Genomic DNA, 12,634 nt, shown 5'->3' on the forward strand with positions numbered 1-12,634 from the left:
AGAAATCCCCAGTGGGTCTTGCCGCTAATTTTGTAAATTAATCTTCCAGGACAGCAATCCTACTCCACACCCTGGGCTTGGGGAAGAGGGGGGGTTCTTTCTTTCTTTTTTTCCTTCCCTTGTGTACAGGTGGAGGTAATCTTCCTTCATCTCTATGTGAGGTGAGGGCCATGGAAAGGGTTTTTATCTTTCCTTCCCTTTTACAGGAAACGCAAACCAATCATCTCATGTTGCTGTCCTTGAAGACTGCTAGAAACACTGTTACTGATTTCTAACTAACTGGAAACTTTTGTCACTGTTTTTCCATAAACTACTGTAGTGAAAATGATTAGACTTTCCTCTTTACCTCACATCCACTCATGAATAGCGGATTATTGCTGAGCTTGCTGGGCTCACTGTGAAATTATTATTGTTTTTTTTTCTCGGCTGACATGGGAGATATTTTTTATGTAGGGGATTGATCCCCTTTTCTATGGTGGAAAGAAACCATTCCTTCAATAAGGCTTTTGATTTTCCAGCACCAACAGTTGTTAGAAATATAATGAGCATTTCTGACCCTCATGGAGGGCTTGGTATCTCTTGGTTACCCAATACTCCTCAGTTTAGTTCTTGAATTGGTCAAAATGCCTTAGCAAAATTTAAAATAATATTAACACCAAAAAGGCTCTGGAGCTTTGGGGATGTTAAATTTGTTCGTATAAACTTGCTGGAAATTTTGTAAATCCTTCATAATTGCTGTATTGCTGTTCTTTAGGCTGAGCAGATGGAACAAAAGCAACAGAAGGATTTGGATGCAGCATTCAACCATCAAGGACCGAGTACCACGTTTTGGCACACTTCGGAGGATGCCACTCGAGTTGAGATATGGATTCATCCACCTACATCAGGCTGCCAGAGCTTGGACAGTCAGAGATGTAACGGGCTGGACAATTTAAGCCCAAGTGATGTGAGTGTTTCTGGTTTGGGTTACATTTCTGTATCTATTGATCCTTGAAAGCAGTTTATCAGATTGGTGAAGTCAGTAAGTTTCAGTTTTCTAAAACAGAATGTGTTCAGTATTTTTATTTTTTTTTGGCATAATTTGATTGCTGCTTTACAGTACAGATAGTGTTTTCAGGTTTTATTACCCAGATTGTCAAGTTTTACAATAATTTGACTGTAAAAGTCAAATCTTAAAGATTTAACAGGCTATGATATCTTAAAGAAAATCTGTTTTTTGGCCATTCAGGGCAAACTAATTGTTTCTTGCTAGTCTACCTTAGGACATACTTTCCTTCTTTGTACTCCATCCGCACTCCTTTGGAGCTGTCGCAAGTACTTATTGCTCCTGGATATGGGTAGCATGTGACCTCCTTGTGAATGATTTCACAACACAAAGCTGTGTCGGACTAGTGTAGTACTTGACTTGTGCTGTTGTCAGATGTGTTTTGTGAATGAAAGCTTTCTTCTTGAGCTGCAATCATTCATAACATAAGCTGATAGTGGAAACTCTCCACAGTTTCCACTCTCTCCCTGCACTGAAAAAGGGCATATGCACACTGGGGGTTAAAGACTGCACTTTTAGGAATGTTTGACTTTTTTTTTTTTTCTATGTCGCAAAATGCCCCTCAATGTTAGCCTATGTGTCCATGCACACATAGGTGTTTACAGACCTTTAATGGTTGAAAAAAACTCCACTGACAGCATGTTCAGGAGCAGCAGGATTTTGATTGATTTTTGTTGCTAGGTGCATTTAGAGCTTGTGTTAATTTCAATGGCTGCAATAAATTATTCTGGCCAATTAAATGGATTAACACCCAAGCGCTAGATGACCTAAATACGTCTAAATGTTCCTAAACGTGTTTACAATGGAAACGGCAAGTGTGCATGTGATCTTACAGTTTGTAGTGTTAACTAGAGAAGAGCTTGGGAAACACTCAGTGAATAGAGAAGAGCTGGGTCTTGGTGCTGGCCGTAACACCATGGGAATGCCCATATTTTTGGACTTCAGAAGGGGTTGGATAGTGTCTCTTGGGATTAGAACACCTGTGAGTTTTTGTTTCTGTTTGGGAAATTCACGTTCCTTTTTTGTTCTGTTTACTGTTCTTGTCGAAATAATAATAAAAAAAATAAATCAATAAATAAAAAGATTGGGGTTGACACCAGGACAGTAATAAAGTGGAAATTGTGGATCCTAGTTCTGGTGACATGCCAGGATTCCTTCACTTTGAAGAGATTTCTTCTCTTATGTTTTTGCTTTGGGACTATTTGACTATGGAAAAGGATGTGAAGGAAAATCTCCCCAATGGGTCACAGATGGTGGAAAGCAAAAAAACATCAGAATAAGGGAGGGTTATAACCCCTATCAATCTAAAATGAAAAAAAAAAGTTTTGCCTTCAGTTAAACTTTAAAGGGGACAAGTGCTATGTGCACATTGTACTGTACGTCCATTTTAGGCCTTCTTTTAGGCCATCAGTACATCACGAATGATCAATTTTCAAATATTTATACCATAGTTTGTAGACTTTAATGTTCACACAGACCAATTAATGCACACTGATTGGGATTTGTTTACCAAAGATGTGTAGTAGAATACATGTTGACCTAAATTTTATGAAGAAATTTGACTTTATTTGATATGTTTTAGAACAGAAAATAGAAAATATTGTGTGTTTTTTTTTGTTTTTTTTCCCCAAAAAAGTGCAGTCTTTTTTGTTTATATAATAAAAAAAAAACACGTGATCAAATACCAACAAAAGAAAATTCTATTTGTGTGAAATAGAAATTATGTAAATTATATTTGGGTACAGTGTTGCATGACTGTGCAATTTCCAGTTAAAGTAGCGCAGTGCTAAATAGCATCTAGGATATTCCCTTAATCTTGATATAGAAGTTTTTTTCTGCTTGCCTTTACTTTGGCTAGTAGAGTTTCAGAATTTGCTGCTCTTGCTTGCAAGGAACAGTTCCTGGTGGTCTGTGACAGGGAGATGTTTGCTCCATCTTCTACAGGACAGTCCTAAGCCTAAGATGCTGTGGGACAAGGCTCTTAATATCTTGGATGTGTTTCATGCAGTTTACCTGATTTCGACTGCTGTAATTCATCAGTATGATTCCCTCTTTGTTTCCCGAGGACCCAAGAAAAATTCAAGCAGTTTCCAAATCTACAATCGTGCAATTAATACCTCCGTTTTTATTCTCTAGCTTATGGTTTAAGGGTGAAGTTCCACTGATTTCAATGACAGCTCATTCTACTATGGGTGTTGGTGCTTCCTTGGGTATTTGACTTAAGGCTTTGTTAGCTCAGGTTTGTAAGACTGCTACTTGGTCTTTTATTCAAAAATGCAATTTTCAGTACCATTGAGAGTACACGCAAGTACATAAGGTCAAGATTTAACAAATGTGATAATTAAACATCAACTCTTTTGTAGCTCACAAGGTACATTTTGATATTACAATGGAATTGTAAGTAAATTGGGTGGGCATTACTGGACAGTAGTTGGATCACCTCCCTTCTTCTGCAGCTTTTTACTGCAGAGGAGACAGTTGTATCTGGCTGCGTTCTGGGTATGCATTGGTGCCTGGTTGAATTAACTCCTGTTAAGAGTTGACAGTTTCCTTATCCTAGCCCAGACAATTAAAGGCCTGAAGACGTAGAACCTGTAATAAGACTGTGTGAAGATATTAGTAGTGGTGAGGATGCTTGCAGATGACGTTATCTCTGGAGGGGTGGTAAGTATTAGATGCTTTAGTTCTGCTTATAGAAAGTAAGTGTTAGACCTCCTTCACTTCTAAGCCATTTGAAGCTCTTTGCAATGCTCAACATCAAGATTACCATTATATTCAGTGGTGCCCATTCACATCTGAGTGTTAACAGTTAAAGCTTGTTGCTCAAAGTATGTAACCTTCTTTGGGGCAGTGTCACATTTTTGACACCTATAGACTACAATGGGAGCACCCAAAAAATATTAGCTCACATTTTTCATGCCATTTCCTCTTAAGTAATTAGCTTTCCATTGGTAAAACAAAAAGGTGCAAGCCCGAAAATGCTTATAAAAGCATTCAAACACATAAACAAACACTCCAAAATCACCATAAAATGCTCACACTTAAGTGCAAATAGGGACCCCAAGAAATCTATTAGTTTAACACTTCTAAAAACCTGAGAGCAAAAAGTTTGTACATTGCAGCTTACTAGTCCTTTAGATGAGGTGGCTACAATAGCTTTCTATTTTGTCAGGTTTTTTTTATAGCAAGTATAGAAAATGTGCCTTTTAATCTTGTCAGAAATGCAGTATTTTTGCTACTTCCTGTGAGTTCTAAAGAAAGCACAAACAACCTAATCTTTTTTGTGTATTTTGCAAAGTCAGATTAACCACTTACCCTCCAGAGGATGTACCCCCCCTCCCCCTTCATGGCCAGGCCATTTTTTGCGATATGGCGCTGCGTTACATTTCACTGACAATTGCGCAGTCATGCAATGCTGCACCAAAATGAAATTTGTCCTTTTTTTTTCCCCCTACAGATAGAGGTTTCTTTCGGTGGTATTTGATCACCTGTGCGGTTTTTATTTTTTGCACTATAAACAAAAAAAAGACCAACCAATTTTGAGAGAAAAAATGATTTTTGACTTTTTGCTATAAAACACATCCAGTAAAAAAAAAAAAATGTCATCAAAAATTTAGGCCTAAATGTATTCTGCTACATGTCTTTGCTAAAAAAAAAAAAAAAAAAAAAAATCCCAATACATGTAAAGTGATCGGTTTAAATGAGTTATAGCGTCTACAAATAGCAGTGTGTATATATACTGGAATTTTTATTTTTATTTTTTTATACTAGTAATGGCGATCAGCGACTTATATCGGGACTGCAGTGGCATTCTGACACCTGGGGGGGAACTAACTGCCACTGACATCCCCAGTGACATTAATACAGTGATCAGTGCTAATTAAAAGCACTGACACTGTACTAAGGACACTGGGCAGGAAGGGGTTAACCTCTCGGGCGATCAGTGTCAGGGCTGTCAGTGGTACTTGGTGACCGCTAGGTGCCGGTGGAGATACTCCATCCGGGACCCGGTGATTGACATCCAGAGCCACCAATGGCAGCGAGGGTAGGGCGGCGCGCGCCCCCTACCCAGAAATGCAAATCACGTGTGTATATATATGTGTGTGTATATATATATATATATATATATATATATATATATATATATATATATATATATATATATATATATATATATATATATATATATATATATATATATATATATATATATATATATATGTGTGTATATATATATGTGTGTGTGGGTTTGCGCAGCCCTGCTGCCCTGTAGCAGTATTTCTGCTATAGGGTGGTGGGCAACTGGTTAAAGACCAGCCTGTGTGGCCACCATAACTGTCTTCATAGATGCAGTAGAAAAGTGAGTGCAGCCACAAAGGGACAGAAAGTTTTATTTGCAGGATCACCAGGTGAAAATGAAAGGTTATGAAGCCTAAAAAAAAAGAGAATGAATGCAGCCACCACATTTTAGGACTGGTTAGCTGCAATTTATTACATTTTTTTTTTTCGGGATGCATTTTTAACAAAGAAATTGGTTATCTGTCTTCATAGCCTTATATAAGGAAGCGTTTGACCTGATTGGGGAAAAAAAGATGAAGGTTAGATGATTATTGAAAGAAAGTTAAATGAGTAAAGAGACAGGAGAAATGAAGAGGATCATCTGCGTCAGACAAACCTCATGCTCCCTGCTGATTGGAAAGCTCTTGCTTTGACTTGCAAGGGAGTTTGTTGGACCTCTGCAGAGAGACCACTGCTTCTACACAGAGCATGCTTGCAAGGGAAGGCTTGGACTGTTGATACTTTCTGAATAAAATGAACTGTAGGACTTTGTACACGTTTTTGTTTTGCTGTCTCTATATTATATTTGAGCATCTGCTTTTTAAAAATGCAGCATTGGATATATGTTGTTGTTGTTGTTGTTATTATTATTATACAGGATTTATTATTATTATACAGGATTATATAGCGCCAAGAGTTTGCTCAGCGCTTTACAATATAATGGGAGACAATACAGCTTCAATACAAGAGGGTTGGGAGGGCCCTGCTCCTTGGAGCTTACAGTCTAAGAGGGAGCTAACTGCTTTTTCTCCACCACCTGACCCTATGACTACTCTGATATGACAACTTCCTACATACCGTTATCAGAGACTTAGAGTGGTGAATGTGGTGTTGTTATAGGCTTCGATTGGCCTTTAAAATGTGCTCCCTTTTTGTTGTTGCTGGTGAATCCAGCAGCGCTGGGCATATTTTACTTGTAAAAATGAAAAGGTGGTCAGGATATACACTGCAGTGCACAGGAGAAATTTAATTTATAAAATTGGTCAGCCATCTGAAGCATCTACAGAAAGCAAAGTATCTATGATTTGTCAGGACATTATTATTATTATTATACAGTATTTATAAAGCGCCAACAGTTCGCTCAGCGCTGTACATTACAATGGGAGACAGAACATGCGACAGTACAATAACAATACAATGTGATACACGAGGGGTTCGAGGACACATAGCGGCTTTTGCAAGAAACGCTATTCATTCCATATGCTGTATGCTGGGAAAATGTCATTGCAGGTAGTGGATTTTAAATGAGCCAGGAATTGGGCCTAAAAGTAGAGCTCCAGCCACAAATTACATTAAATAGCTCATTTAACTATAAAATTACAAAACCAGATTTTGTGGCAATACACAGACCTACAGTCTGCAAATTTCCTTTGCACCACTTTTTCTGCTGGTAGATGTCGTCTGGTTTATAAGCAGCATTATTTAAACACAGTTCTTCTGAGCTCAGGTTGTTCTTGCCTGGTAAGCTCAACATTCTTTTTTTTCTTATCCGCATGCTTTTTGATAGCATATGAACGGATTTGCTTCTTATACTGCTTCTTCCTCTCACACTTCAGCCCTGCTATACAGGGATTGCAGGAGCTTAAAACCTCAATAGAAAATTAAATATTGCTTGTAATGAACAAAGATTTTGATTGATGTCTCGAGTTCGGCTTTTAAATATCTAACATCTTAGTTCTTTTAACCTAGTTCAGTCAATTTTGGCATGGATTTCTTCCAGGTTCTGTGAGACTTTTATTTTTTTATTTGCAGAGGATATTCCCAGCAGCCGATGTGCTCCATTAGTTTGTGAGCAGATCCTCTGCTGAATCGATGCGGAACGGGACAGATGTCAGTTTTTCCATTCATCCTTGCCCACTTAGCTTTTGAATCTGCGAACACGGGTGGACCCTTGATAGTGCAGTGGGCGGTCGGATATAAACAGACTTGTGTCCATTTACATCAGGCTATCTCTGATCCGTCAAATTTAGGTCCAGAAAAACTGAAATGGATGAATGTGTTTTTTTGTTGTTTTTTTTTTTTTTTTTTGTACCTGGTGTGGCAGGGCGAGGCCATGCCACTGTGTAAAAGGATAGTCCAGGCCAGGATTTGTAGAACACAGGTACACTGATGGCACAGGTGTGTGCTGGCTTTAAGGAGAGACAGGATTAGCCCTGGTTCATACTGAATGCAACAGATCAGTGCCATTTGTACCTCCTGTTTAATGAAGTTGCAAGCCACAGTGAAGTCCAAGTCAATGCAAGTTGCAATGAAATCGGGAAAAAAGTAGTGCAGGATCTATTTTTGAAGTCACACTACTTCAAATTGCACTGATTAAGACCGTGCCATAGAAATACATTGGATGCAACTTCAGGTATGATTTGTAAATCTCATGTCGCACCTGAAGTCGCAGTGATGTGAACCAGGGCTTAGAGTTTAGTGCACCACCCTCTTCAGAGTCAGTGTATGTCTGCAAGGGAGCAGAGAAGTGCATGTTTATGTGCCATGACAGAGACGGGCCTGAATCTGAAGGACGTAGCAGCAGAGAGCTGCCGACAGAGACAAGCTGACAGAGCTACAGCGTTAGTACATGAGCACTGGACATTGTTAGATGGTGAGGAAGACCGAGGTACTAAGCTTGAGTGGCAGGATTGCAGAATACGAATTTGTACGTTTTTGATGGTGGAAACCTCTGCATGGACAACGAATGTCTTTTTTTTGTTGTACTTTTCTTCGCCATTTTTAATAAGTGGGCAGGAAAAGCCCTTAAAAAGACACGCCTGGCATGATGTAAACTCGCTGTGAAGCTATGCCATTTGAGTTAAACAACCCCCCAAGTTGTCATACTGTGGGGATAGGTGGTAGGTAAGTGTAAGCAGACACAAGTCCATTTATATCCACTTACCCATAGAGCAGTATGGAACTTATGGTCAGGTCCGCTTGAAAAACTGACAGGCGGTTCTGAATGGAAAGTCTCTGTGAAAGGGTCCTTATGGAGAGAGACTGGCGGTATGCACAAAGGATTTTAAAAGTGCAAAAAAAAAAATTTCCTATTTTTCTCATGTCATTTCTTTTAGGTGTTTGTTCAATTCTTGTAAGTGGCCCCTAGATGGTGTTATTTCTCTCTTTGAAAGCCTGGGACGGTTATTTTCTCACAGGCAAAACCCATTTCTCTGGATGTCATAAGGCTGTACATTCACTTATCTCATTTAGCACTTTAGTTTACTTACTATAGTTTATTCTCGGAATATGCATGTCATTTATTTTTATTTTTTTAATTGCCATTTTGCAGGCCTATCTACTGGTGGTGTGCGTGTCCTTTTTTTAAATTTTTTTATTTTTTTTCATTATGCTTGATAAGAATGTATAGAGTTTGTATATAGCTTTGGTTTACTAGTGTTTTGTAAATTGAGTTGTGGACAGTTGCCAGACCATTAGAAACCCTTTGCGTGTGTACTGGTTTGCTTTCAGAGGAACTGCTGAATGGAGGAAGTAAGGTGCCATGTTGCGCTGAGCTTGGTTAAACACGAAAACCACTTTCCCAGCGTCTCAGGAGCTGCGACGTGACTTCCACCATGCTTACTGCTTGATGTGACTCACCAGTACATACCCACTTCCTCCTCAGCCACCATGCCATGTCTATCCCCCTACACATTGATCTTAATGTGAACTGCTACTTTTGCCTTTGACCTGACCATAGCACGACTGTTGAACTGATAAAGCACAGATAATCTGGGTTGACTATTTTCTTAACAGTTATAAGGTATCCAGGAAAGTGAATTTTGTTTTCCACTTGTAAGTTGGTATCAAAGTTGCATGTCGTCATGAGAGGGAGTAGTATTTGTCTACCATGTTATGTATGTTGCTGGAAAATTTTTAGGCCAAATTTGATCTTGCATTACATGATATTTAATATATAGTTTGTCACATTTTACAGTGAAGGAAATAAGTATTTGATCCCTTGCTGATTTTGAATGTGTACCCACTCAAAAAAAAAAAAGATCAGTCTAAAAATCGAATGGTAGGTGTATTGCAACACTGAGAGACAGAAGAGCAACAAAAAAAATTAAAAGAAATGCATGTCTAACAAATGTATGCACTGATTTGCATATTCATGAGGGAAATAAGTATTTGATCCCCTTCACAAAACATGACTTAGTACTTGGTGGCAAATCCCTTGTTGGCAATCACAGAGGTCAGACGTTTCCTGTAGATGGCCACCAGGTTTGCACACATCTCAGGAGGGATTTTGTCCCACTCCTCTTGGCAGATCCTCTCCAAGTCATTAAGGTTTGGTGGCTGATATTTGGCAACTTGATCTTTCAGCTCCCTCCACAGATTTTCACTCGGATTAAGGTCTGGAGACTAGCAAGGACCTTAATGTGCTTCTTCCTGAGCCACTCCTTTGTTGCCCTGGCCGTGTGTTTTGGGTCATTGTCATGCTGGAACACCCATCCATGACCCATTTTCAATGCCCTGGCTGAGGGAAGAAGGTTCTCACTCAAGATTTGACGATACATTGCCCTGTCCATCGTTTCTTTGATGCGGTGCAGTTGTCCTGTCCCCTTAGCAGAAAAACACCCCCAAAGCAGAATGTTTCCACCAGCATGTTTGACAGTTGGGATGGTGTTCTTGGGGTCATAGGCAGCATTCCTCCTCCTCCTCCAAACATGACGAGTTGAGTTGATGCCAAAGAGCTCGATTTTGGTCTCATCTGACCCCAACACTTTTTACCAGTCCTCCTCTGCATCATTCAGATGTTCAGTGGCAAACTTCAGACGGGCCTGGACACATATGCTTTCTTGAGCCAAGGGACCTTGCGGGCACTGCAGGATTTCAATCCTTGTCGGTGTAGTGTGTTACCAATTGTTTTCTTGGTGACTGTGGTCCCAGCTGCCTGGAGATCATTGACAAGATCCTCACGTGTAGTTCTGGGATGATTCCTCACTGTTCTCATGATCATTGACACTCCACGAGGTGAGATCTTGCATGGTGCAGTAGACCTAGGGAGACTGACAGTTGTTTTGTGTTTCTTCCATTTGCAAATGATTGCACCAATTGTCACCTTCTCACCAAGCTGCTTGGCGATAGTTTTGTAGCCCAGTCCAGCCTTATGTAGGTCTACAATCTTGTCCCTGACATCCTTGGACAGCTCTTTGGTCTGTGCCATGGTGGATAGTTTGTAATCTGATTGTTTGATTGCTCCTGTGGACAGATGTCTTTTATACAGGTAACAAAATGAGATTAGCAGAACTCCCTTTAAGAGACTGCTTCTAATCTTAGCTTGTTACCTGTATGAAAGACAACTGGTAGCAAGAAATCCTGCTGAATGATAGGGGCTCAAATACTTATTTCCCTCACGAACATGCAAATCAGTGCATAATTTGTTAGCCATGCATTTCTTTTGAATTTTTTTGTTGCTGTTTTTCTGTGTTATAATACACCTACCATTCGATTTATACACTGATCATTTCTTTGTGAGTGGGATAACATTCAAAATCAGCAGGGGATCAAATGCTTATTTCCTTCACTGTAACTAGGAACATATTTTGATAACTATAAAGATAAAATATATGCTGTTCTGAATACAATAAAGTGATTGTAAAAGCAACATTTTTTAAATAACCATGTTATGCTTGCCTTCTCTGTGTAGTGGTTATGTACAGTGCAGTCCTGATCCTCCTCTTCTTGGGTCCCCCCATGGTGCACCTAGCTCCTTCCTCCTACCGACTGCACTCATAGCAAGCTCTTTACTATGGGGGCACTTGTGCTTGCTTATTCCTGAGCCAGCTCTGTGTCAGTACACACAGTGCTGCTTGGCCTCGCTCTCTCCTCACTGACTTAGCCAGAGCAAATTCCCCTACACTGTAATGCCACATTCACACCTGCACGTTCTAGGAATGTGTCAAAATACTCATCACACTTGTGGTGCTATTATTTCTTAATGACACCCCAAAAGCAGCTAGCATATGCATTTTGTTGCGTGACAAATGCATCAAAGCATGCATTTTAAAACCCTAAGGTTTACTGCTAAAAAAAAGGTGCCAGAATTTTATATATATATATAAGAGTCTCCTGCTCTTCTGTACATATCCAGTAGCTGCTAATAGTGTTATGCATTGGTAAGGTCTTTGTAGAAAAGATCTAAGAAAAGGCTTATGTGTATTTAGATATCTAGTTTGGTAAGATAATATTTTTGGGGTATTATACGCTGACGCAGCCATTACTATACATATGGGCTGTAAATTGATATAACATTCAGCGTTTTCTTGAGGCTTGTTTTAATAATTGCTTATGGGAAATAATGTTTTCTAGTTCCGCAAAGAAAGGACCCTTACCCTGATCCCCCGGGGAGCAAGGCTCCTGACAGGGACTGAGATACTCGCTGGTTCACCTAGCTGAAACCAGTGGCCTACAGAAACAGGCCACCCCAAGTGGGATTACTGGGAAGGGGAGAACCTGACCAAAAGGCCACTTGCCGTCCCTTTCAAGACTTGCAGGGACCCAAGGACCTACACCCTACTAATCGGGTTAGTGGAAGTGCATACGTGCTGTGCAAAAAAGTGCAAGTGACAAAGGCATATATAAAGGGAAGTGGATAAATGCAAGTGCCATGGTGAGTTACCATGGTGGGCCGTTCGGACAGGAATAAAAAAATTTCCTCTGGTCCTGGCCAAAAGGACCTGCCCTAGAGGCAAAAAAGCGTGGCTAGTGTATTGACCTTTGGTGCCGAAAACCCCAAGTGAGCTCCCTCACCGTGATATTTATGGCACCCCTGGACTGCCACTCCAGGGGCACATACACCACATGCTTCTTTCACAGCCTGGCCCTCAGCCAGACCAGTGCTGCTTTTATCCCTCCCAGGATTGCATTAGAGCTTAGGGAGAGCCCTGCCATCACCGGGGACAAGCCTTTGGGGCTCAGGACAGAATCAACCTGGGAGGAAAAGGAAACCGCCCACTGCTCCATACCTGATTACATCGGGAGGGATGCTAACCGGCAATCGCCCCCAGTTCAAGGGACTGGTATTCTCTGCCCTGAAAACTGAGAACAGATACTACACTTGATCTTAGACAAAAGGCCGCGAAGCGACACAACACGACACAGCAGTGAAATCGGTCTGTATATGCAGTAAAGCATGCTTGTTACACTCACTGTGGAACTTAAGGGGTTAATTCTCTGCATTGTGTAAAAGGATGTTTCTTTCTGTCTTCTCTGATCGTCCCCTTTTTTCTACAGTCCTCATTTTATCTCCTGATAGAACAGAGCCTT

General features: G+C 40.3%; 1 protein-coding gene across 1 annotated transcript in view; it reads left to right on the forward strand.

The window, feature by feature from the left end:
* SMG6 (SMG6 nonsense mediated mRNA decay factor) overlaps window positions 1-12,634 on the forward strand; it is a 481,063-nt gene that overhangs the window by 65,339 nt on the left and 403,090 nt on the right. Inside the window, exon 8 of the mRNA XM_089657570.1 lies at window positions 755-946. Coding sequence (XP_089513696.1) covers window positions 755-946 — 192 coding nt within the window. The remainder of the gene's footprint in view (window positions 1-754; window positions 947-12,634) is intronic.

Source organism: Staurois parvus, unplaced genomic scaffold, assembly GCF_062004578.1.
Source record: "Staurois parvus isolate SC_StPar_1 unplaced genomic scaffold, SC_StPar_1.0 ptg000029l, whole genome shotgun sequence".
Classification (NCBI taxonomy): domain Eukaryota; kingdom Metazoa; phylum Chordata; class Amphibia; order Anura; family Ranidae; genus Staurois; species Staurois parvus.